Raw genomic sequence first — 27,588 nt, forward strand, 5'->3', positions numbered from 1 at the left:
ATTCAGAAAGTCTTTGCCACGACCAATATGTTGAAGGGTTTCCCCTCCTTTTTCCTCTAGCAGTTTCAGAGTTTAAGGTCTGATGTTAAGGTCTTTAATCCATTTGGACTTAATTCTTGTGCATGGAGAGAGAGAAGAATCTATTTTCATCTTCCTACAGATGAATATCCAGTTTTCTCAGCACCATTTGCTGAAGAGGCTGTCTGTTCTCCAATAAGTATTGTTGCCATTTTTATCAAATATAAGGTGGCTATAGCTACCTGGACTTACATCTGGGTCCTCTATTCTGTTCCATTGATCTATATGTCTGCTTTTGTGCCAGTACCATGCTGTTTTTGTTACTATGGCTCTGTAGTATAGGTTAAAATCAGGTATGGTGATACGGCCAGCCTTATTTTTGTTGCTCAGTATTATTTTAGATATTCGAGGTTTTTTGTGATTCCAAATGAATTTTTGGATAGTTTTTTCTATTTCCATAAAGAATGCCATTGGATTTTTTTTTTCATTCTCCTTTATTCCATAAACACCTAGTTACAAGTTGCACAAATCAAAATAAATAAATAAATAAATAAAGGCAGAAAGGGTGTAGGGAAGATTTAAGTGACATAGGGGCAGGAGAAGGGAGACAGTTAGGAACCAGTCCGCTCTCTCCACAGCCCCGACAGGACTAGGAGCCTGCAGCGAGGGCTCTGAGGAAGAGGTGGGCAAAGGTCCAGGGGAGCTAAAGGATGGACGGCCCTAAACCCAGGGTGTGCCCTCAAAGACCCTTCAATGCATGATAGGGGTGCAATGGGAAGATGAGGTTTGGAGATGGAGCAGCAAAATGGAAACTCAAGTTAGTGGACACAGGACAAGTGGAGTCATTGTGGGAAGATGTAAGAAGTAGGTAAGGGGGCAGTGAAAGGCTCTCCCTGAGACCCCCAGGGAGAGGTGGGGGCCAGCTTGCCTATGCATCTCATATTAAATTGGGGTGAAAGTTGAAAAGGAAAAGGTTAACTCAGGAGATGATTTCTCAGCCTATAGAAGAGAGGCTGAGAACCGGGGGCCTTCACCAGTCATAGCGGTGGGACTGTCCAGACGGGGAGTCCTCAGGTCCCTGAATAGCCAAGCAGGGAGGCCCCTCAGCCCTCCGTCCCCCACCCACGTTTGCCTCATGCCTTCGGAATTCCAGAGGGCGCTGCGGCTGGAACCGGGACGTCTCTCTCTGCCATTCATCATCAATGCTGCCGCCTCACTTTCATCCAGGTTGATGTAGTCCTGCCGCTCTTCCTGGTCCCCTGTGCGGTGATTTCGGGAGCGCTGGAGGATATGAGCCCTGTCCTGAATGTGATGCCTGATGGACATCTGCTCTAGTCCGCTGTCCCAGTCGCGGACAGTCCTCCGGGTCTCCCGGATCCCGCCTGGTGCAGAGCGCATCTCTGAGGTCTCCTGGTAGACCTTGGGGGCACCATCCCCTGTATTAGAGTAGGAGATGACCGTGGAGGATGAGAAGGTCTGGCAATTGCCTCCAGCTGTCATGTGTTCCATGTTCCCAATCATGTCATTCATCATCCCAAACATGACCATGAAGCCTCCAGACATTCCCAGCATCCCGAAGGGAGAGACGGCCCCAGGCTGCATCCTGCGGCTGGCAGGCCTGGTCGCTGGCATGCTGCCATCTGTGATGCTAAGGATGGGGCTATAGCCAAAGACCCCCGACGACATGCGGCTCATATGCTGATGGTGAATAGCGAAGGGGTGCCGCTCTCAGGCCGGGCTCAGCGGCCCATCCTGATCGCCGCGGGCTGCTGGGCACCTCGGCCTCCCGCGCCGCTGCCCGCACGCAGGCCACCACCACCTCTGCGCCCCCGCCCGCGGCTCTGGGCCAGGCCCGGCGGAAGTCGCCCCTGGAATTTTGATGGATATTGCATTAAATGTGTAGATTGCTTTTGGAAAGATTGCCGTTTTCACAATATTGATTCTTCTGATCCAGGTACAAGGTATGTTTTTCCATTTCCTAGTGTCTTTGTAATTTCTCGCATTAGTGTTTTATAGTTTTCATTGTAGCGATCCTTTACTTCCTTGGTTAGGTTTATTCCAAGGTACTTTATTTTCTTTGATGCAATTGTGAATGGGAGTGATTCTCTGATTTCATCCTCTGTGTGTTTGTTGTTAGCATATAGGAATGCTACTGATTTGTGTGTGTTTACTTTGTATCATGCTACATGGCTATAGGTGTGTATCAGGTCTAAGAGTTTCCTGGTAGAGTCTTTAGGGTCGTTTACATATAGAATCATGTCATCTGCAAATAATGATAACTTGATCTCTTCCTTTCCAATTTGTACCCCTTTTATGTGCATCTCTTGCCTTCTTGGTATGGCTAAGACTTCCAGTACTATATTAAATAAAAGTGGGGACAGTGGACACCCTTGTCTTGTTCCTGATTTTAGTGGAAAAGCTTCCAGTTTTTCTCCATTTAGCAATATGTTGGCTGTAGGCTTGTCATAAACAGCCTTTATTATATTGAGATATGATCCTTCTATTCCTTGTCTCTGTAGGACTTTTATCATGAAGGGATGTTGGATTTTGTCAAATGCTTTTTATGCATCTAATGAGATGATCATATGAATGTTGTCTATCAGTCCATTTACATAATGTACTACATTTATTGATTTGTGTACGTTGAACCATCCCTGCATCTCTGGTATAAGGCCTACTTGGTTTGGGTGAATGATCTTTCTGATATATTCTTTATTCTGTTTGCCAATATTTTGTTGAGAGTTTTTGCATCTATTTTCATGAGGGAGATTGGTCTGTAATATCTTTTTATGTTTTATCTTTGCTTGGTTTTGGTATCAGAGTGATGCTGGCTTTGTAGAAGGAGTTTGGTAGAATTCCTTCTTTTTCTATTTTATGGAAAAGCTTAAGAAGCAATGGTGTTAGTTCTTCCCTGAAGGTCTGGTAAAATTTACCAGTGAGTCCATCTTGGCATGGACATTTTTTGTTTGGGAGATTTTTGATAACTGCTTGGATCTCTATACTTGTTACAGGTCTATTTAAGTTATTAATGTCATCTTGTTTTAACTTAGGTAGGTCATATAAATCAAGAAATAATCTATTTCTTTCAGATTTTCATACTTAGTGGAGTATATGTTTTTATAGTATGTCCCTATGATTTTTGAATTTGTCTGGTATCTTTTGTGATGTTGCCTTTTTCATCTCTAATTTTATTAATTTGTGTCTCTTGTCTCTTTCTTTTGGTCAGATTTGCTATAGGTTTATCAATCTTGTTTATCCTTTCAAAGAACCAACTTTTTGTTTCATTGATTCTTTGGATTGGTTTTATTTTTTGTTTCTATTTCATTCATTTCTGCCCTAATCTTTATTATTTCTTCCTGTCTACTGATTTTTGGTTTGCTTTGTTCTTCTTTTGCCAAGGCTTTAAGGTGAAGCATTAGGTCGTTTACTTGTGACCTTTGTAATTTCTTGTTAATGATTTGCAGTTTAATCCTGTTGTGGTCAGATAGAGTACAGGGGATTTTTTCAATTTTCCTGTATTTGTGGAGATTTGCTGTGTGTCCTAATATGTGGTCTATTTTAGAGAATGTTCTATGTGCTACAGAGAAAAATGTATATTCTTCAGAATTTGGGTGGAATGTTCTGTAGATATCTATTACGTCCATTTGTTCTGTGACACCATTTAATTCATATGTTTCTCTGTTTATTTTTTGCCAGAATGTCCTGTCAATTGATGAGAGTGGCATATTGAAGTCTCCCACTATAATTGCATTTGATGTTATCTGTGACCTTAAGTCCAATAGTGTTTGTTTGATGAAACTGGGAGCCCCCATGTTAGGTGCATGTATGTTTATGATTGTAATATCCTCCTGCTGAAGTGTTCCTTTAATCAGTATTAAATGACCTTCTTTATCTTTTCTCATAATGTTGGTTTAAAGTCAAACCTGTAAGATAATAGGATAGCAACCTCTTCCTGTTTTCTAGGCCAGTTTTCTTGAAATACTGTTTTCTATCCTTTCACCCTACGGGGTGGCATTTGTCTTTTATTGATAGATAAGTTTCCTGGAGGCAACAAAAATGGCAGGATCTCACCTTTTAATCCAGTCTGCAAGCTTGTCTTTTGGATGGTGGACTGAGGCCATTGATACTAAGTTATTATTGAAAGGTATGCATTTATTCTTGCTAGTCTTCTTATTTTGTTGTGTTTCCTGTTTTCCCTTTACTCATTTGTTTTAACTGTTTTTTGAGTGTGGTTTATTTTTTCCTATTTTCTCCTGTGTGTGTTTTGCTTTCTCTTTTGCATTAAGAATTCCTTCAAGTATTTTCTGTAGATCTGGTTGAGTTGTCATAAATTCCTTTAGCCACTTTTTGTTGTGGAATGTCCTTATTTTTCCCTCAATTTCAGTACACAGCTTTGCAGGATAAAGTAATCTTGATTGATAGTTGTTATCATTCAGAACTTGGAATACATTATGTCAAGCCCTTATGGCTTTTAAAATTTGTCTTATGTAATCTGCATTATTCTGATGGGCTTGCCTTTGTAGGTGACTTGCTTCTTCTCTCTAACTGCTTTCAGTATACTTTCTTTGGTTTGTGTGTTTAGTAGTTTAATTATAACATGGTGAGGAGAGTTCCCAGATTTTGTCTGTTTGGTGTTCTCAAAGCTTCTTGTATATGCATTGGCATTTGTTTCCCAATTTGGGGAAAATTTTTCTATGATTTTGTTGAGAACACCTAATAAGCCTCTGGATTTAAATCCCTCTCCTTCTATTATGCCTTGAGTTCTTATGTTTTATCTTTTCATAGTGTCCTGGATATCTTAAAATTCCCATTCATACCTTGCTATTAGCTTGTCTTTCTCTTTTTGGCCTGTATTAGATCTGCCACCTGGTCTTCTAGTTTAGATATTCTGTTCTTTCCCTCATCCATTATACTGGAGAGACTTTCCATCGCATTTTTTATATGACTGACTGTATTCTTCAGAGTTCTTCAGAATTTCAGCCTGGTTTTTCTTCAGTATTTCTATTTCCTTACTCATGTCTTCTGATGACCTTTTTATTTTATTAAGCTGGTTTCCTGTGTTCTTTTTCAGAAGTTTGCTTTCTTCTTTAATTCCTTTGTTTTCTTCTTTGATTCCCTTTATTTCTTCTCTGATTTCTGTGAGCATAGATACCATCATTTTTTGAAATCTTTGTCAGGAATTTCATCTAAAACAGTGTCATTAGTGATCATTTCTGATGTATTTGTAGTTTTTTGTGGGACTGTATTGTCTTGATTCTTTGAGGTTCTTGTATTATATTGTAGCGAATTTTTGTCCTGAATTGATTTGATTCTTGGGTTTTCTACTTATCTCCAGTGTTCCTAGACATGGCAATCAACCTCCACTTATCTTCATGATATGAGTTTAAGGTGCCAGGTGTAGCTCTTGTCCTCCAATCAAGCCACAGAAGTAATCCTAGGTGTTGAGTTTGCTTGCTAAACAAGTATTGTAGTGGAGTCGGTGGAATAATTTACTGGCAAATTCTAAACTTCAACCAAGTAACAATCAAAAATAAATAAATAAACAGCACAGAGCATGCAATTGCGGGGATTAAAACAAATAGATAGTCATATAAAGCCAAAATCCCTAATGATTTGTGTTGTTTTACCCCCTTAATCTTGTCAGCTGGGAGGTAGAGATTTCTGTTCTGAATTGGGTTCCAGGTCAACTTGGATCTGGATCAGACCCTGGCCCCAATAATGACAGAAGTAAAAAACAAAGGCCCCATATATATATGAAAATACCAAAGGCAACAATATCCAACCCAAAATACAGGTTATTTGAAAATAGTAAAGCCGGGGTTGTGGTTCTGGTTCCATCGCTGAGAGACGTGAACATCGGTGAGTCGGTTCGGCGCTCCTCTCGGCATGGTGGACGCGTGGGGATGGATTCCTCCTCGTCATCCTCTGCGGCGGGCTTGGGCTCCATGGATCCCCAGCTGCAGCATTTCATCGAGGTGGAGACGCAGAAGCAGCGCTTCCAGCAGCTGGTGCACCAGATTATGGAACTTTGCTGGGAGAAGTGTATGGACAAGCCTGGGCCAAAATTGGACAGTCGGGCTGAGGCCTATTTTGTAAACTGCATTGAGCGCTTCATTGATACAAGCCAATTCATCTTGAATCGACTGGAACAGACCCAGAAATACAAACCAGTCTTCTCAGAGAGCCTTTCTGACTGATCTCAGCATTACCTCTTTGGAAAAGTAGCTCAAGAAATGAAAGGCTGTTGATGGAAGGTTGAAGAAATGGCTATGGGGGAATGGTTCCCAACTCTTGTCATTCTTGGACGTCTTATCGTCTGAGAATGAACAAAGACCAATTTTGTGTAGGAGGGGTTGAGGGTCATATGTGTATTTGGTGTGTTTTTAATGCTAATCATGGGAAAATAATCGAAAGATGAATGGAAAACTCTGAGATGTATGTGGGGCTATGCTTTTCTCAAGGTCCCCTTAACTAACTGCTTTGTATAATTTTTTTTTTTTTACTTGAAAAAAATTCACATTTATTTACTGTCAAACCGTGTTAAACTTTACACTGGATATTAGTGATGGGCTCATTATTAACAGGTTTACACAAAAGGATGGAAAGAAAAGCAGAATTTCGCTGCAACAATTTACATTTCATTAGAACTTTATCATAAAATAAATTAATTACTAAATATAGGCAGAAGGAATATGGAAGAGTAATATTCATGTTTTTATTTTATTTTATTTTTTAAAAAGAATAGGCACCTATTGTTCACTAGAAAGTTTGTGAGAAGTGCCCCCTTCGCCCTCCGAGTCAGAGGACGCCCCGCCCGCGCTCTCCTCCCAGATCTCCCCACGTTTGTGCAAGGCATGGCAGAACTGGCTTCAAAGAGTTTTCTCCCCCCAAAACACGTTCTTTTGGCAATAAGAAATTTAAATGTAAGGAAAAAAAAGGACTCATCTGGCCAAAGCAGAACACTGCATACAATGGAAAAATAGGTGAAAATGGGTAGAACTAACCATGACGAAGTGGAAGGAAACAAAACGTTCCTAATAATATATGTGCAACCAAGAGCTTTTTGCAATATTCTCTTCAAACTCTTTTAAAATTATTTTAATGACAATTATATTTCAGTTGGACACAAATGTATTTATTTGACCCTAGCAATAGAACAAAATATAATTTATTTAGCCATTTTTTTTTCTTTTCATGAGAAGAGTTCATTGTACAGTTGAGGGAACGTATGAAATAAGGCCAGTGGCTTGATTGCTAGTGGTTAAACATGTTTTCAATCATTGCCTTAATGTAAAAGGTTTGCAGCCAAGTGCAAACATGCTTTGTATAATTTTGATAGTGGAACTGCTTTCTGTAATTTGATAGTGGGACCACATAGATAAATCTATTTGTATAAATTAATTTCACATTTTTAGGAAGACCTTTGTGTTAGAAAAGGTAGCATTGAGAGAATAATTTGGCATTTAACTGTGGACCATCATATCTATTGTTTGGCTCTCAGTGCTGGAGTTCAGCTTTCTAGGTTATCTCCCTTCCCTACACTATGATTTACTTAAATATATATTTTAAAATATGGTCTCAATGTTGAACAGGCAGCCCGAGAATGTAGAGGCCTTTAGTTATAAAGGAATCTAGTCCTTCAACATATTTCTCATTACCAGACTGCCACGAAACATGTTAAACTTACTCTCATTCACAGATGTGCCTAAAAAAAAAAGCATCAAGATTTAGGCCAGTCAAAAATAGGAGTTTCAGGTAGAGGTGCATGTCTGATGTTAATGATTACAAATTCCATTAAGTGCATTCTTTTCATCACTGAAATAAAAACTCAACAAGATTCCTCTCTGAAAAAAAAAAAAAAAGAAAATAGTAAAGCCACCCAAGAATATATACCTCATAGCCTGCCCTCACAGGGAAAGGGAAAGAGAGATTAGCTCTTACAGAATGTGTATCTGTTTTTTTTTTTTTGTCACTCAGCCTTGTTACCTTTTGGGGTGGCTTCCAGTCTCACCAGTGCTGAGTGCCCGCCTTGATCCCTCCGTGTGGTGCTGTGCAGCTGTGCCTCTGGTCTGCTCTGCTGGCTGCGCTGCCCCTGGGGGCTGAAAGCTGGAGGTTGGCAGTTCTGATAGTGGGGGAGTGAAGAGTTCAGACTTCGGGAGTTGCTCACACTTTCAGTAGCTCTTTAGTTATCTCTGCTGTCTTTCCTTCGGATTTCTTAACTTTATGAGAAGGCTGATGGAGTTGAAAAATCTGTTGCTTGTTCTCTGCTGCTGCTGTTGCTCGGCACCCCTGGTGGCACTGCGCTGGGTGAGTGTGTGCATCGAGGGCCATGATCGCCTCAGTGGGACTCTGGCCATTTTCCTCCTTGCCGGTGCTTCTTGGCCTCTCTGGCTTCTCCGCTGTGTCTATGAATAACTTATACTCCTTCACTTTTCAGAGGAAGAGCGTATTTTTCTGGGGATTTGCTTAAATCCCTCCCTAGGCTTGTTTTGTGTGGCTTCTAAGCCACCATCTTACCTGCAAGTCCTAATGTTGATTTTGAAAAGACCCTTCATTTTGTCCACTCTTAAATTCAATAAGTGTTTGATCTTTCAGTCAAGGTCAATAAGCTGGCTTTTTATATGAAACTTTAAAGTACACTGGTTTGAGTGGCATTGGAATAACTTTAATCAAGATTCATCTTTAAAATGTATTTTTAGTTTGCTGTTTCTATAATTATTTCTTATGTACTAATGTACTTTTTCATCTACAAAATCAAGTAATATAACCTACCTCAATTTTTTTTTTCATCTGTTCCCTTATTAAACACATGTTGAAGCCAATCTCACACCTGTATTTTAACAGTCAATGTGGATGTGTGAGCCATACTCAACTTCATGCAATATATCAAATCTTCCCAAATAAGGATGTTTTCTGTGACATAGCCAACAAGAGGGCCTGAAGCATGCAGCCCAAATATGAGGCAACAGGCAGCATACCATAGGGTCTACATGAAAACTACGTCAATGGAATGGTTCTCCAACCACCTGGACGGGACACAGGAGTCAGTGGGCAGAGCTCCAGAGACAAATAAACCCATCACCTCAATTCTCACAGTGAGGAAATCCTGAGGAGCAGGGACCTGGGCTTCTGCTTTAGAGATAACACTCTGCATTGGCAATGAATCTGAAAGTCCATATACTGGACATGGAATTTGTAGAATTCAGACAATCAGGATAGAACAAGGTAGGTGTGGTCTTCCTTATAGGGAGAGGAGGCACAGGCATTGTGCAGGATGACTGACCGTTCTCAACCCACCTTCCCCATTCTATAAATTGGTGCTAGGTTGGTGCTTCTCAGAACTGTGATCTGTTCATCATGGTGATGTGGAGGAAGAAATAACCAGGTGGAGAAGCAGGCAGCCAAGCTCAGACTGCCTGTGAAACAGAGACTTTGCTCAGGGCTCTGATGCATCTATCTCTTGAGAGTCTAGTGCAAGAGACATTGACTTTGTGTATGAGAGCTTTGTTCAGTCGTGTTCTTCTCATCCCACTGATTGTTGACTTCATAATCTCCTGACTTTCTTACTACAGTTGTTATCTATATCAGTAATCCTGTGTTTCTGAAACTGTTGGAATTCAGTCCTAAACATTTGTCACTTTCAGAGGCCAGTGAGGAAAGACAGAAATTTAATATTTTTTTCCTTCTTTTTTTGAAGTAGGGTCTTACTCTGGTCCAGGCTGACCTGGAATTCACTATGTCGTCTCAGAGTGGCCTTGAACTCATGGTGATCCTCTTCCTACCTCTGCCTCCCTAGTGCTGGGATTAGAAGTATGCACCACCATGCCCAGCTCAGGAATTTAACCTTAAACGTGAGCTGTATTGAGGAGCTGGAAATTTGGGATAGGAGCGGAAACACAGACAATTATTTCAAATATTTTTGGTCAAGTGATCAGCCATGACTCATAGGTTCATGGTGTTAATGCATCTTTATGTCTGCTTATGGCCCCTTCTCTCCATGTAGTGAGGATTTCATATACATCAAGGCCAATGATGCTTGCATTCCTCTGAATCTGTTTATATTATATCTAAATCAAAAGCTAACACAGGAAAAACCATGACCCATATATGTATAGATGCCTTATATAAAACAATAATGTTTCTGTGTTGCCCTTACCAGTCATGTCAGTATGATGTGAGGAAGTAGGTAGCCCAGCACGCACTGAGCCCTGAAAGTCTTCTACACTCTGGCCTGAGTTTTCTTGACTGTTTTATCAAATTGAGGCTAGGGCCAATCTTGAAGTGGTTCACTTGGTGTCTACTTGCAATTGTTCAGCATCTTCCCTGACAGAATCAAACCAAGGTCACAGCATGTCTCCTACTTCCACATAGCCTCTGTGCTTCTCCATGAACTGGTCTGATAATACCAGAAAAATAGTATAGACTGTGATGTCAGGTGCAATTTTTTGTTATTTCATTGAGGGTACGTCATACAATGCTGTACCTGACCTTGTGCATGGTGACAGGAATGTTGCTTAGCACCCTGAAATGTGTATGTTATTCTCAAAACAAAGTCTATCTGACTCAAATTGTCAAAGGCAAAGAGAATGCTAAGAGCAGTAGTATGACATGTGAAAGAACCTGAAACTCTCAGAGGAAAATATGTGCTGAATTTTTATTTTATTTATTTATTTTTATGTTATGGTGCTGTGCATGGAACCTGTGGATGTCAAACCACAGATTTCACCTCAAAGTGAACAAGAAATAGTTTATTCTAAGCCAAATATGAATGATGATGGTTTGAGAACAAATCTAGATTACGTCAAATATGATGTTTCAATATGGTAAAATTTTCAGAGGTTTTTATTTCATTTCTTAAGCCTGGTCATCTCACTCTAGCACTGGCTGACCTGGAACTCAATCTACAAACAAAGATAGCCTCAAACTCACAGTGATCTTCTTACTTTAGCTTTTTTATGTGCTGGGACTAACATTATGGCCATCAGGGCATGGAGGCACACATCCAGTACTCGGGAGACAGAGACATGAGGATCGCCTTGAGTTCAAGGCCCTCCTGAAATTAGCATAGTGAATTCCAGGTTAACCTGAACTGGAGTGAGACCCTACCTTGGAAAACAAAACAAAGCAAAAAATCTGGATCACCTTACCAGGTTCATGGAACTTTTATAGTGTAGAACACGAAACTTATAAATCTAGGCATTTAAATTACATTCATGGAAACATCAAGTAGGAGTTTTCAAAGAAGAGGTCTCTGCTACAGGCCTCAGATGTTTTCGGATGCCATCCTTAGTCTAACGGTTGGTGGAAAGTAAGGTGTTTGTTCAAACATTCCAATAATCATTTTACCTAATACTAATGAGAATGTTAGATCAAGCAGGGAGGTGGGCTGTGAATACCTACTTATGGGACTGAGGTCACCTAACAAAATTTGGTTACAAACCTGCAGCAGAGAAGCTTTCCACTACCATTAAATAGTCTTTCCAACCATTAAATCAGCTATGTAGAATGTTTAACACAGGCATGGCTTTTTTCTTTCCCTGGGAACTTGTTCACAAATCCAGTGCCTCACACATCCTAGGTAGACAAGGGAACCCCCACTGAGCTCCAGCTCCAGCCTGGACACACTATATCAATGACTGAACAGCAAACTATGTATGAATAGTGTGTGTGAATGAGTCCACAGAGATGCATGTGCCAAATTGATAACTGAGCTAAGAAGCTGCTTCATAATAATAACTCAGGTGATCTGATACCCAATTGAGTTAAGTTAGGGTTTCTTGCCTGGCAATGTGTTGAGGGTGATTTAACATAACGGGCATTATTTCTTTGGTTTGTCATTTACACCTTATTTGGGATGAATAAACATTTGTTTAGGGCTAGAGTGGTATCTCAGTGGGTAAGGCACTTGTCTGCACAGTCAAAGGACTCAGGTTTCATTCTTCAGGACCCACGTAAGCCAGATGCACAAGGTGGTACATGTGTCTTTTGTTTATTTGCAGTGGTTGGAGGCCCTGATGTGCCCTTTCTTTCTCTCTATGTTTTTCTCTCAAAAACAACAACAACAAAAACATTTGTTCACATCTCTCTAGAAGTTGGTGCAATGATATTCTGGATGTACATGGAGAGCTGTATGTATTTATAGTACATTGCCCAGGACTAAGGAGAAGAGGAGACAGTTCTCATGTCCTTCTTGCTGTGAGCACTAGGTGCTCACCTTTGGTCTCCCTCACAGCTGTGCCCAGTGTGCCTGTAGTAACAACGCCAGAACATTCATGTTCTGTGTACTCACCAGATCTTGTGCTGATGGGTTATACACAGTATTTTGCATGAAGGCAAGACATTTTCACTCATTTGCAACTAAATATGAATAGTTGTCAGTGTTTATCCTGTTACTGGCTAACACATGCTAACTCAGGATTCGTGAGAGTAAAGACTACCAACCACAAATTATGGCCAAATTGAAGTAAGATTTTTAATTGTGCACAAGAGCCAGGGCTTTGTGAGGCCTCTCTTCTAGTAACAGTAACTGTCCATGAATCCTTAAAGAGGTGGAGAGCCTTGTGAACCTTGCTCTCCTCTGTGGTGGAAAGTTACAGGCCACAGTCACTGATAGTTCAACAGTCAGTGGTTCTGGTATGTATGGAGGAGAGCAGTCCACACTACTGCTTTGTTTTGTTTTTTTTTTTTTTTAAGCTGTGCCACTAAGGCCCTTTCTTATACTTTTTTCTCAACTTTTGTTTTAAACTGTCAGCCTGAATTACCATCACTTTACACACAATGCTATGAACCTATTTTGAATGATTTCTATTATTTCTTTCTTTTTCCAGTCTCAATAAAAGGTCCCTATGAAATGATCTTCTGGTAATTTCCAGAGAACATCCTTAGACCTTCTCAGGAACTGTCATTACCTTGGATCCTTTCTTGCAGTTCTCAGCTTCTGCCTTCAGTATGGCTGCAGCTCCTTAAAGAGTTGGGCCTCGTCACCACTGCCCCCTGCCCCTGCCTCTAATTTCCTTTATCAATCACACACCGAGGCTGAGACCCACATGCCATTTAGAGGAATGATGCATTTACTTTCAAACTGCAAGCAGAATGACTAGTTCACTCTTTCAGCATTTTGTTTGTTTTTATTGTCATTTTTTGAGACAGTATCAAGTAGCTCAGTCTGTCTACAACTTACAATGTAGGCAAGGATAGCCTGAAATTTTGATGCTCCTGTTACCATCTCCTTATTCCTGTTTAGGTGATTACTGGATATTGAACTCAGGGCTTCATGCTTGTTAGGCAAACCCTCTATGGACTGAACCACATTCTCAGCCCTGTCTGATTCTTTTTTGGTTTTCACTTGGCTGAAATTTCTGAACTTAATATTACATTAGAAAAATTCCCTTACGCAATGCAAAGACACATTGATTTTTTGTGATATATTTAGACTTAATTTTATGCTTTCATACCACAGTCACATTACATGTTATGTTTGGGACTAATGTTTCTAGATAGATAAGAATAGAAAAAAATGGATTCAATATGGATATAACTCAGAAAAGCAATTTCAGGAAGCTGGTGTGATGCCAAAAATGCAAAATGAAACAAAGATGTTCACCATAATTAATGATTATAGGAATTCAAATTCCATACTACTGAAGCTGATTCCTCTGCAGACCTTTGAAAGACTTACATGGCCAAGAACGGACAAGGAAATGGATCAACAGAACATGAAAAGATTGTACTTAGTGATCTTAAATTTACAAGAAATTACCACTGGACTTGGTCTATGCAAGAACAGGCCAGATTATTAGGACTCTGGAGGTGACCTCTACAACCATTCCAAGTGGGCATGTACTGTGGCTGAAGACCTGCTCCACAGAAAATCTTTGTGGATGCTGCACATATAGGGGAAGGTGCTGAAAGACAGAGAGCAAGGGTGGAGTGTGGCCTCACCAGCAGAGGGCACCATGTTCATCCTGAGTACTTTCCTGTGAGAAGCAACTAAATTATCCTTAGATCCCATTCTCAAGTGTCTTTCTGTCTTCTGCTGAGGGGTGAGGCTAGGCCTCAGGCTATCTCAGTGTCCTTCTCTAGGCTGCTGATCCCCACAAACATTGCCCAGTGCCCCAGGAAACAAGTAGTACTGAGGCTCCCTGACAATTGGGTAACACACGAGCTGCTGCTTCTGTTTCTGAAGACCGAAACCTTTGAAGTGTGGCGTGTGGGTGCAGCCCCCCCCCCCCCCGCTTTCTTCACTGTGCACATGTGATGTGCACCTTTCCTCTTGTGGGAATACCCTCATTCAGTCCCCTCCCTGCTGCCGTCACTCCATGCACTTGCAGAGGCAGCCTCTGAAGTGGCAGGTGCAGAGGCCTCCACAGCCGTGAGCAGGGCCAGCGTCTCGCTCTGGAAAGGAGGAGGCAGTATCAGTCTCAGCCAGGCAGCAGGCTCACGCCGTCAAACCCAGTGCTCTGCAGGCTGAGGCAGGGGAAGCACTGTTTGAGCCCAGCCTGGGTGACCGTGAGTTACAGGACAGCCTGGGCTACTGACACCCTATCTTAAAAGAAAAGCTAAGATAATCCTACCATGTATGGAAATACAAAATCATCAGAGAGGAAGTTAGAAGGCAAGGTCATAAAGCAAAAATAGGAAAGGCAACTGACGGTAAAACAAAAGTGAGAACTGGCCAAGGACAGGAAAGATGGACAGGGGCAAACAAAGCCAGACTAGGCAAGTGAGAAGGATGGGCCAAGCCAGGCAAAAGTTAGGCAAGCTAGAACTGGCAAAGGAGGGAGCAAAGGAACAGGCAAGGCCAGGCCCAGTCATTGTGAACACCATGCCAGGCCAGGGCACAGGAAGGAAAGGAGAGACCAGGCAAAGAGGACAACAAAGGCTATTAGGCAAGCTCCAGTGAGCAAAGGTCAGGAAATACGGAGTGCCAGTCACAGGTGAAAACAAGGTCAGTCTAGGGCCTGAAACTGAGAGACCAGGACAGGTGAAGTGTGTCAAGAGGGGGAAGCAATGCCGGACACGGCAAGGGAGAAGATACGGCCAAACAAGAACAGACAAGGAGGAAGGTAGACAAGAAGTTAGACAAGGAAGGAGAAAATTAAAGCACAGGCCAGAAAAAGCTAGGCTAAGGGGAAGGCAAGGGAGAATCCAGGCCAGGACAGGGGAACCAAGGCTCAGCCAAACCAGAAAGAAGGCAAGGTCAAGTGGAAGGAGGCACAAGAAAGACAGGAGGAAGGCACAGTTGGACAAGGGAGAAGGACAGGCAAGTGCAAAGATGAAGGGACAGGAGAGCAGGCCAGATGAGAAAATGAAAGGCAGAAGGCAACCAGAAAGGAGAAGACAAGACCACACTTGAGACAAGGCAAGGAAACAGAGGTCCCGAGACCATGCAATGCAAAAAGCCAAGAGAATGAAGTCCAGACAGAAGGCAGGGGTAAGGCAACACAGGCCTGAGGGAGAGTAAGAGGAGAAGGCAGGCTAGGGCTGGGGAAGAGAAGACAAGGCCAAGCAAGGGGAAGGCATGGCCAGGCAAGGAAGGGAGGAAGGCAAGGTCAGGCCAGGATGAATGTCATTACAGGGGGAAAGCAAGGCCAGGTAGGCAAAAGGGAAGGGAAGCCAAGACAGGCCAGGCCAGGAGCCAGTCAAGTGCAGAAGGGTATGGCAACACTAGGTCACCAAGCAAAGGGAAAACAAGGCCATGTTGGGAGTGGGGGGGGGGTGAAAAGCTGAAAAGCTAGGATAAGTAACAGGTAAGGCCAAGGGGCAAGTCACAGCAGAGAAGGACAGGAGGAAGCCAAGTGCAGGCAAGGGTAGAGGTAAGACAAGGCCAGGCAAGAGCAGGGAAGTGGTAAGGCAAAGGGATTGAAGGGAAGGACAGCAAGGCAAGGCCTCATGGAAGGCCAGGCCAAGCCAGGGGTAACACAAGGCCTGGCACGGTGGAAGGCAAGCAGGTGAGTGAAGTCAGGCACAAGGCACATCAGGGGAAAGCAAGGAGGCTAGTTAAGGCAAGACAAGGGCCAGGCGGGGTCAGGAGGAGGCATGGTCAGATAGGTGGAATTCATGGCAATGGAAAAAACAAGGCTAGTCTGGGCCATGGTTAAGACTCAAGAGCAGGCCAGGCCAATGGCAAGCCAGCACGGGCAATGGGGAATGCCAGGGCAGGACAGGCAGAAGGGAAGTTGATGAGAAAGGCAAGGCAGAGCACGCAGAAGGCAACAGGGAAGGCAAGGACAGGTCATGCATGATGGATTGTCATTTAGGGCCAGGTACAATGAAAGGCAAGGAGGACAGCAAGGCCAAGAGAGATAAGGAGAGATGGGAAGGGCAAACCAGATCAGGCCTGGGGCAAGGCATGGTCAGGCAAGCCCAGAAAGAACACATGTTCAGGTTTGGCCAGGACACCCTGTGCTGAAACAAGGGAGATCACAGGCCTCAAGTGGATCAAAGACCTTGATGTAATACCTGAATCCCATAAATGTATATAAGAAAATGTGAAAATAATTCCAGACGCAGCTGTACAGAAGAAGGTCCTGAATAGGACCCCAGTTTCCCAGGAAATAAGACAATGGACAAATAGGACTTCATGAGTCTTAAAAGCTATTTTACAGCTAAGGAACCATCGTGCAAGTTCATATGCAGCATGCAACCCATTTGATATTTACCTCACTGACTGGTCTGCCTGTCTTTGCTGCCAGAGAAGGAACACCGGAACTGCTCACACTCTCCAGCCAGATTCCTTAACCCTGGCCACTAAGCAGGCCACTCAGGGACCAGGCGAGTGCTCCCCTGATCCCTGTCTGTGTCCATTTAGCCCGAGTACAACATTGGCACACATACATGCAGATTAGTAATCAGTCAAATTTAGCACTGACTTCACCCCATGCCTGCAATCCTGTGCCACCCTTAGTAGGGTCACTAGAACTGACAGCAGTCACTATCCCAGGACACTGACAAGGTGAACCAGGGTACAGATAAGTACACAACATCCCTTATGCACTGCGTACAACCCCAATCTGTACATGCTCAGACAGGGGATCAGGCCCATGAGGCACTGACTTCATCTTTTGGCCTGCGCAAGAGCTCTACCATATGTAGGGAATCCAAAGCCATTCACTTTCCCTAGTCTGGACCTGCATGGGGACCGCATGTTAAAGAAAAGTCTGTTCATGTCCAGTGTGCCCATCCCAGCCATATGGACTGACCACCAGCCCACACTCACCTGAATGAAGTCTCACCAAGCCGTGCACCAAGGGCTCTGCAAGAGTTGTTGCTGCATTGTCAGCAAGACAAAGATCTATCTGCAGATGGACAAACCCCAGTGCAAAGCAAATAACACAAGAAACCAAGGCAAGATATGCCCAAGAAGAATGCCTAGTCCCATAGTGGAACACTCCAATAAACTAGTTAGATGGGCTGGCAAAGTGGCTTGGCAGTTAAAGCACTTGTCTGTGAAACCTGAGGACCCAGGTTCAGTTCAGTAGTACACACGTACACCACATGGACAAAGTGGAGTATGCTTGTAGAGTTCATTTCCAGTGCCGGGAGGCCCTTGTGTGTCCATTCTCTACCACCCCCCCAATCAAGAAAATAAAAAAAAAATAATAAATCAGTAACTCCTTAGAAAAAGCTCCAAAGAATTCAAAAAGGCAATTACCATAAGCAGAGTTAACAAACTTACTGAAGCCATGAACAAATGGATGAATGAAATGAAAGAGGAACAGCAAATACACCTCAATAGACAGCTGAACAAAATGGAGGAGGATCAAGAGGAACTGAATAGAAGACTGAACAAAATGAATGATAATCAAGAAAAAGAAGCTAATGAACGGAAAATAAAATGAACTCACAAAGGACATAATCATGTGCAGGAAAGATTCTGAAGTAAAACTATGAAAGTCAAACCAAGAAATTAAAATGAAATTAATAAATAGATATGTTGAAGAAAAACTTAAAATGAAGCTGGGTATGGTGGCTCACACTTTTACCCCAGCACTCAAGAGGCAGAGGTAGGAGGATTGACATGAATTTGGGGCCATCTGAGATTACACAGATAATTGCAGATAACCTGGGAAAGGGCAAGTCTCTCTGATATCAAAGTTGGACATTATTATGACAGAGTGGGACAATATTATATCACAGTAGACCACTGTGATATCATAGTGGGGAATCGTGATATCACAGAGAGGCTTCTTGTTATCACAGTGGGGCATTGTAAAATCACAGTGGGACTTTGTGATGTCACATTATGGTATTGTGATTTAACAGTGAAACATTGTTATATCATTGTGGCACATTTTGATGTCACAGTGGGGTACTATAATGTCACAATTTGGCTTTGTGTTGTCTCACTGCAGTAATGTGAAATCAGAATTGGGCTTTGTTATGTCACAATAGGGTGTGGTGATATTACAGTTGAATATTGTTATCTCACATTAGGGTATTTTGATGTCACAGTGGAATATTTTTACATAAAAAAAGACATTGTGAAGGCGCAGCGGGCACTGTGATGTCACAATGTGGTATTGTGTCACAGTGAGCATTGTGAAAGCAGTGTGGGACTTTATGATGTTAAATCAGGTACTGTGTTGTCACAGTTGAACATTGTGATGCGATAGTGGGGTATTGTGATGTCACAGTGGAGCATTGTTATATCACAGTGGAAGACTGTGATGTCAAAGTAGGGCAATGTGATTTCAAACTTGGAAATCGTGCTGCTGCAGTGGATTTATGTAAATTCATAGTGGCGCACTATGATAATATCATTGAGCATTGTGAAGTAGATGTGGGGATTTGTGATATCTCTATGGTACAAAATGATCTGACAGTGAGCATAGTGATGTGACTCTTTGGGCACTGGAATGTAATAATGGAGTATTGCTATATCACAGTGGGACATTGTGATGTTACAGTGTGGCAATGTGATGTTACAGTGGTGTACTCTGGTGTTATAGTGGGGCATTTTGATGAAAAGCTTGGATTTATTATGTCATATGGAAGCATTGTGATATCATAGCTAGGCATTATCATTAGAAAGTGAGTCATTGTGATTTAGTAGAGCATTGTGATATCATAATGGGGCTTTGTGATGTCACATCAGGCTATTGTGATGGCACAGTGAAGCATTGTTATATTACAGTGGGGCATTGTGAAATCACAGTGGGGCTTTGTTATGTCATATTAGGTATTGTGATGTCACAGGCGGGCAATGTTTTGTCACAAAGTGGCTTTGTGGTGTCAAAGTGCGGCATAGTATAATAAAAGTAGGGCTTTGTGATGTCACAATAGGGTATTTTGACTTCACAGTTGAGCATGTTTATGTGACAGTGGGGTATTATAATGTCACACTGGAGCATTGTTATATCACAGTGGGACACTATGATGTCTCAGTTGGGCAATCTTGTGTCACAGTGGGGCATTATGATTAAAAAGTTGGTATTTTTATTTTAATATTTTTTGTTCATTTTTTATTTATTTATTTGAGAGTGACAGACACAGAGAGAAAGACAGATAGAGGGAGAGAGAGAGAATGGGCACGCCAGGGCTTCCAGCCACTGTAAACGAACTCCAGATGCATGTGCTCCCTTGTGCATCTGGCCAACGTAGGACCTGGGGAACCAAGCCTCGAACCGGTGTCCTTAGGCTTCACAGGCAAGCGCTTAACTACTAAGCCATCTTGCCAGCCCAAAAAGTTGGTATTTTTATATCATATGGGAGCATTATGATGTCATGCCTGGGTATTATCATGAAACAGTAAGTCATTGTGATGTCATAATGTAATATTGTGATATCACAGTGCAGCATTGTGAAATTTCTGTGGTCCTTTTTGATGTCACAAAGGGGCTTTTTGATATCACAGTAGGACATTATAATGTCAAAGTTGAAATCTGTGATGTCGCAGTGGAACATTATGATGAGAGTGGAGCATTGTGATTTCACAGTAGGGCATTGTGAAATCACAGTGGGGCTTTATGATATCCCATTAGGGTATTATAATATCACAGTAGACCACTGTAATATCAGAGTGGGGAATTGTGGAGTCACAGTGACCTTGCAACAAACAGTGGAACATTGTGATATATCTATGGGCATTGTGAGATCAGAGTGGGGCCTTATGATGTCACATTAGAATACTGTGATGTCACATTGGATCATTTTTATTTCACAGTGGGACACTGTGGTGACTCGGTGTGGCAATTTGAGATCACACTGGGGCATTGTTATGTTACAGTAAGGCATTGTGATGAACAAGTTGGTTTTATTATGGCATATTGGTGCATTATGGTATCATAGCTGGGCATTATTATGAGAAATTGAGTCATTATGATGTCACAGCCAAGCATTATGAAATTACATTGGGACTTTATGGTATCACAGTAGGGCATTATGATGTCACAGTGGGGCATTATGGTATTACAGTTCAACTCTGTGATGTCATAGTGAGACATTATGGTGAGAGACTGGGAAATAGTGATATCACAGTGGATCTCTGTGATATCACAGTGGAGAATTATGATATCACAGAAGGACTTCTTGATGAACAGTAGAGCATTGTGTTATCACAGTGGGGCATTGTAAAACATAGTGGGAATTTGTGATGATGTCACAGTGGAGCATTGTTATATCACAGTGGGGCTTTGTGATTTCACATTAGAATATTGTGATGTCATAGTCCCTTTGTGCTGAATAGTGGAGCACTGTGATATCACAATGGGGCATTGTGAAATCACAGTGGAACTTTGTGATGTTACAGTGAAGCATTGTTATATCACTGTGGGGCATTGTGATGTCACAGTGCGGCACTGTGATGTGATGGGGTACTATGATGATCATATGGTAGCGTATGTGATTTCATTGCTAGGTATTATCATGAGAGAGTGAGTCATTGGGATGTCACCTTAGGGCATTGTGATGTCAGAGTGAGGCATTGTGAAATCACAGTGGGACTTTTTGATGTCACAATTGGGCATTGTTATGTCACACTGGGAAATTATGAAGTTACAGTTCATCTCTCTGATGTCACAGTGAGATATTATCATGAGAGAGTGGGGCATTGTGATGTCACAGTAAACCACTGTGATATCAAAGTTGGGAATCATGATGTCACAAAGGGCCTTTGTGAGGAACAGTGGAATATTGACATATCACAGTGGCTCATGGTGAAATCACAGTGGGGATTTGTGGTTTCTCAGTGCAGCACAGTGAAATCGAGTGGGGTTTTGTGATGTCACAATTGGGAGTTGTTGCATCATAGCTTAGCATTATGATGGGACATTGGTTATTATGTTGTCACTGTGAATGTCTCAGTGGAGCATCGCTATGTTATTGTGGGGCGTTGTGAGGAAAACGTTGGTTTTATTATATCATGTCAGAGCATTTTTGTGTTATAGCTGGGCATTATTATTAGAAAGTGAGTCAGTGTGGTTTCAAACTGGATCATTGTGATATCCCATTAGAGCATTGTGAAGGTACAGTGGGGCTTTGAGATGTCACATTACAGTATCGTGTTGTCACATTTGAGCATTGTTATAACAGAGCGGGGCCTTGTGATGACCCAGTGAGGCATTGTGATGTCCCAGTGTGGTTCTGTGGTGTCACAGTGTAGCATTGTGAACTCAGAGTGGGGCTTTGTGATGTCACAATAGGGTATTGTGACCTTACAGTTGAGTATTGTGATGTGACACTGGGTAGTGTAATCTCAGAGTGGAGCATTTTTATATCACAGTTGGACATTGAGATTTCACAGTGAGACACTGTGATTTCACAATAGGGCACTGTGATGTCACCTTGGGGCTTTGTAGTGTGACAGTGGGTCATTGTTAAATCAGAGTGGGGCTTTTTGATGTCACAATAGGGTATTGTGACATCAAAGTTGAGCATTGTAATTGATCATAAGGGCAATGTGATTTCACAGTGGGGTATGGTGATGTCACTGTGGGGCATTTGATGAACAAGCTGGTTTTATTATGTTGTATGGGAGCATTATGATGTCATAGCTGGGCATTATGAGAAATTTTGTCAATGTGATGTCACAGTGGAGCGTTGTGAAATCAGTGGGGCTATGTGATGTCACAACAAGGCATTGTGGTGTCACACTTGGACACTATGATGTTACAGTTCAGCTCTGTGATGTCACCATGGGATATTATGATGAGAGAATGGGGCATTTCTATAAGAATGGATAATTTTGATAACTCAGAGGGACTTTGTGATTAACAGTGGAGCCTTGTGATATCCCAGTGGGGCATTGTGTAATCACAGTGGGGCTTTGTGATGTCACACTAGGACATTATGATGTTACAGTTCAGCTCTGAGATGTCACACTGGGACATTATGATAAGAGAATGGGCATTTATACCAGAGTGAGTAATTTTGATATCACAGAGGGTCTTTGTGATGAAGAGTGGATCATTTTGATATTCCAGGGGGGCATTGTGAAATCACAGTGGGGCTTTGTGATGTCATAGTGGAAAATTGATGTCACAGTGAGGTTATGTACATTCATAGTACAGAACTGTGTTTACATCGTGGGGCATTGTGAAGTATAAGGGGATTTTGTGATGTCACCACAGTGCATTTTGATCAGACAGTGAGCATTGTTATGTGACAGTGGAGCCTTGTGGAATCTCAGGGGGGCTTTCTCATGTCACAGTAGGGCATTTTGATGTTACAGTAGGATATTATATTACAGTTCAACTCTGTGATGTCACAGTAGGACATTATCATATTAGTGTGGGACATTGTGATATCACAGTCAAACCCTGTGAGATCACAGTGGGGAATTTTCAGAGACTTTGTCATGAATAGTGAAGCACTGTGACTTCACCGTGGGGCATTGTGAAACCACAGTAGGGCTTTGTGATGTCATAGAATAGCATTGTTAGTCACAGTTGGGCACTGTGATGTCACAATGAGGGCTTTGTGGTATCACGGGGGTCATTATGAAATCAGAGGAGGGCTTTCTAATGTCACAATAGGGTATCGTGATGTCACAATAGGGCATTGTGATGTGACATTGGGAATTGTGATGCCACAGAGGAGCATTGCTGTATCACAGTGGAACACTGTGATTGCACAGTCAGGCAATGTGATGTTAGATTGGGGCATTTTAATGAACAAGTTGGTTTAATTCTGACATATGAGAGAATTGTGATGTCCTAGCTGGAAATTAGCATGAGACAGAGAGTCATTGTGATGTCATGGTGGATCATTGTGATATCATGGTGGGGCTTTGTGATATCACTTTTGGGTATTGTGATATCACAGATGAGCATTGTTATATCACAGTGGGTTATGTGATATCACACTGGGGCACTCTGATGTCACAATGGGGCATTGCGTAATCATAGTGGGACTTTGTGATATCACAATAAGGCATAGTGACATCACAATTGGGCATGGTGATGTAACAATGGAGCAATGTGATGTCACAGTGGAGCATTGTTATAACAGTGAGACACAGTAATGTCAGGGTTGCATTGCTCATAGCTTCATTTTTATGTTCTGATCATAATGACTCTTCTATGTTTTGATTAGATATGTTCATTGTAGGACTGGGTGATCTAACTGGATTTTCTTGCATTTGATTTTTCATGTTATTTCTTTTGCACTGTGGTCTGCCCATGACAGTGTATGGGCATGTAGGTGGGTGGATCACTCTGGGCTCAAGCACAATGGGAATCTGAAACAGCCTGAGGCAGTTGCCAACCAGCCTGGACTTTGGCTCTCACTTGCCAAAGCCTCCTGGCACGAAAGTTGCCTGAGCTCTCACACGGTAATGTGCCAAAGCTGACTGCATTTGCACCAGGAAGGACACGGAGGCACCACGCACTGAAGCATCCCAAACTCTGGCATGGGAACACTGGGACCCAGAAGCAGTCTGCGCTCCCTCACCACAGGACAATGGCAGACGGCCAGCAGACAAGTAAAGGATGGCACCTGAGCTGGCACAAGGGAGAGGGTGGAGCAGTCTAAGCTTCCACATGCCGGAATTGATTGGTGCACAGGGCGCCGTGGATAAGGTGGCTACTTGGGGGAGGGGTGGGCTACCCGCCCGTGATGGGATCAGCGATTCCCTGTTTTTCCCCCCTCTGTGCCCTCCCACTGACAATCTATTGGAAATTTGCTCCCCTAAAAGACCCAGTGTTAATGTCATGCCTTTCTTTTCCCGGGATTTGCAGCACAGTGGCCACCTTGGCCAGAAGTCTCATTAGGTCACTGTCATGCAGAATACCCTAAGGCTCCAAAAAGTAGTCTTGGACTTGTCCTTATAGTATTCTTAAGGGAAGGAGCTGGAAGGGTGGCTTACAGGTTAAGGCACTTGCCTGTGAAACCTAAGAATCATGGTTCAATTCCCCAGTACCCAGGTAAGCCAGATGCACAAGGTGGCACATGCAGCTGGAGTTCATTTCCAGTGGCTGGGTCCCGGTGTGCCCATTCTCCTCTCTCTCTCTCTCTTTGTTTGCTCCCTCTCTCAATTAAATAAATAAAAATGAAATATTTAAAACAAAGAATTCTTAAGGGAAAGATGGACCAGTTGCTTGGTGTTCTGGATTGAATAAGATGTACCTCATAAACGTATTTGTTCTGAATGCTAGGTACAGATGATAGGAATTTGGGAATTTGAAGCTCCTGGGGCAGTGAATTATTAGCTGCCTGCTTATGGGTGTGATATTCAGTTTCCCCTTGCTAGTGTGTGACACTTCCCTGCTGCTCTCATCCACATGGTGTTGGCCAGAAGGTGATGTCCAGCCTCTGCTCTTGCCATGTTTCCCCTGCCATCATGGACCTTTCCCTTAAGTCTCTAGGCCAAAATAAATCTTTTCCCCCATAAATTGCTTTTGGTCAGATATTTTCTTATTTATTTATTTATTTATTTATTTATTTGAGACAGATAGGGAGGGAGGGGGGAATGGGCATGCTAGGGCCTCTAGCCACTGCAAACAAACTCCAGATGGAGCCTGGAGAATTAAGCCAGGGTCCTTAGGCTTTGCAGGCATTTGCCTTAACCACTAAGCCATCTCTCAAGCCCAAGGTCAGGTATTTTCTTCCAGTAATAAGAAGCTGACTGCAACATGTGGCATGTATTTTTATGTGTGTTACTCTGATTTTACTGACATATTTTAGTTACATGCCATTTTCTCCACTTTGCATGTTCCTCCTCCTGATGCATCTGGTTTTAGTCACATGTATTCTCAGTTTTACATAAGCATAAGATAATAAAGAGAGGTTTGCTCTCTATCCAAAACCAGTCCAGGCTGGATGACCACCTGTTGTTTGGATTAGGGTATATCTAGCAACATATCTAGATAGGAACAGATCAGGTTGGGAAGGAGAAGCTAGGAATAGTAAAGTAGTGAGATTACTATCAGTCTGAAGACAGCCTGTCCTACACAGAGCATGATAGCTTCAATTTCATAGTGAGATGGAGAGAGAGAGAGAGAGAGAGAAAGAGAGAGATGGAGGCACCCAGTGAAGTACCACTAGGCTTTAATCCCAGTTTTAGGAGGACAAAGCAGGATGACCACAAGTGTCAAAAAATAAGTTTTTGGAAGGTAATGGTGGTGATAGTGAAATGCCTTAGTGGTTAACACACCTACTGCAAAGCCAAAGACCCAGGTTTGGATCTCCAGTACTCTCATAAGCCAAATGCACAATGTGACACATGCATCTGGAGTTCATTTACAGCAGCTAGAAGCCCTAGCATGCCCATTCTCTCTCTCTTTCCATCTTCCTCTCTCTCTAATAAGTAAATAAATAACATATTTTTTAAAAATTAAAGAAATGCCATGGTAGGGGGAGTGATCCTGCTTTATCCTCCATTCATAAAACTAGATGGGAGGCTGCTGTGGGTGTGCATGTAACAGGTACAGTGCATATAACTCCAGGCCTCCCTTCCCTGCCCTACAACCTAAATGTAACCAGTCACAAAGATTCAGAGAGAGAGAGAGAGAGCCCACAGGAGTTCAGATAGAGACAGAGACACAAACACAGAGGTGCACAAAAAGCTGACCCATGGTGACAGCTAGTGCAGGATTAAGCCCTGCACTCCTGAACACAGAATCGCTCTCCATAAGTCAAGCCACACAGTACACTCCAATCCTCTCTTTTGTTTGATGGTCACCATAGCGACAAAGGTAGTCTCTAAAGCAGCACAGTCCTCCCTTGCCTTGCTGTGCATACCATGTTTCCCAACAGAGAGTGCCATCATACAATTTTCCAGAAGAACAAAGTGAGTCTCAGGAGAGGGCCTGGTTTCTTTGAGATCACACATAAAGAAGTTGAATGGGAATGGAGATAAGGGCTCTGGCCACGTCAACCATAGTTACTACCACTGGACTTTATCAGTGTGTTTTTTATTTGAGACAGCCTCTAACTAAGTTAAGCAGACTGACTTGAACACGCTATGTAGCCCAAGCTGGTCTGGAATTTGCAGCACTTCCTTCTTCCTAGCCCTCCTCAGAAGATGGGATGATAGGTCTGAGCCACCATGACTGGTCTGCAAGTGAGATTAGAACCAAATGAATTCCAGAAATCAAGGAAAACAAAATATACACTGAAATCATACTTCAAAAAGAGCTGCACATGAAGCAAAATAATACAACAGAAAATAAAAATCAAATAGAGATCATGAAACCTCAGTAACTCTCAGAAACTCTCATTAACAAAGTGACTATTATGGAAGACAGAGCCTCTTATCTTGAATACAAGAGAGTAGAAATTGATCATGAGGCTAAAACTTTGCTAAATTTAAAAAAGTAGGTGAACCGAATACTTAGGTACTGTGGGATACCTAACACATTCAGATATCTGGATATTGCATGTACTGGAAGAAAGGGAAATCAAAGTGAGAGGCATAGAAAATATATTCAACAAATTTATTGAGGAAAAAATTTCCCATTCTCTGAAAAGAGGGGACCACTCAGATACAAGAACCCCACAGAACTACAGTCAGGACCAAAGAAGAAACTCTACAAGACCTACTAAGTTTAAAACTCTTATAGCCCTTTTATAGCTTGCTGACATCTAGTACCAATTTTTGGTTCCAGGCCACACACAAAGCTATACATCTGTAGCGAGGACCACATATAAGAGAGAACATGCATTGTTTGTATTTCTGGGCCTGGGTTACCTCCCTTACTAGATCCATCCATTTCTCTTCAAGTTTCATAACATCATTTTTCTTTACTGCTGAAGAGAACCCCATTGTGTAAATGTACCACATCTTTATTTTCCATTCATCTTTGGATGGACATGTAGGCTTGTTCCATTTCCTAGCTATTGTGATAAACATGGTTGTGCAAGTATATCTACGGAATGGAGAAGAGTCATTAGGATGTATGCCTTGAAGTGCTATAACTGTATCATATGATAAATCTATTTTTAGCTGTCTCAAGAACCTCCACACTGTTTTCCACAATGGCTGAAGCAGACTACACTCCCACCAACAGTGTAGAAGGGTTCTCCTTTTACCACATTCTCACCAATATTCATTGTCCTTTCTTTTCTTGATGGTAGCCATTCTGAGAGGAAAGCGATAGAATCTTAAGGTAGTTTTAATTTGCATTTCCCCGA

The 27,588-nt window shown here is 42.3% G+C and overlaps 2 protein-coding genes and 1 pseudogene across 2 annotated transcripts in view; 1 reads left to right on the forward strand and 2 right to left on the reverse strand.

The window, feature by feature from the left end:
* Window positions 1-1,048: 1,048 nt before the first annotated feature.
* LOC123457512 lies at window positions 1,049-2,963 on the reverse strand (annotated as a pseudogene).
* A 2,958-nt stretch (window positions 2,964-5,921) lies between these two features.
* Window positions 5,922-6,316, forward strand: LOC123457559 (mitochondrial import inner membrane translocase subunit Tim8 A-like). Its single transcript, XM_045141436.1, has one exon. It carries the CDS (start codon window positions 5,922-5,924, stop codon window positions 6,213-6,215), a length of 294 nt encoding a protein of 97 aa, XP_044997371.1. The 3' UTR covers window positions 6,216-6,316.
* Window positions 6,317-7,649: 1,333 nt separating this feature from the next.
* The window catches only part of LOC123457513 (vomeronasal type-2 receptor 116-like), a 57,379-nt gene continuing 37,440 nt past the window's right edge, over window positions 7,650-27,588 (reverse strand). The window contains exons 9-10 of the mRNA XM_045141391.1: window positions 17,237-17,315; window positions 7,650-7,723 (exon numbers count right to left, since the gene is read on the reverse strand). Of these exons, the coding sequence (XP_044997326.1) occupies window positions 7,650-7,723; window positions 17,237-17,315 (153 nt within the window). The remainder of the gene's footprint in view (window positions 7,724-17,236; window positions 17,316-27,588) is intronic.

This window comes from Jaculus jaculus, unplaced genomic scaffold, assembly GCF_020740685.1.
Source record: "Jaculus jaculus isolate mJacJac1 unplaced genomic scaffold, mJacJac1.mat.Y.cur u25, whole genome shotgun sequence".
NCBI classification, from domain to species: Eukaryota; Metazoa; Chordata; class Mammalia; order Rodentia; family Dipodidae; genus Jaculus; species Jaculus jaculus.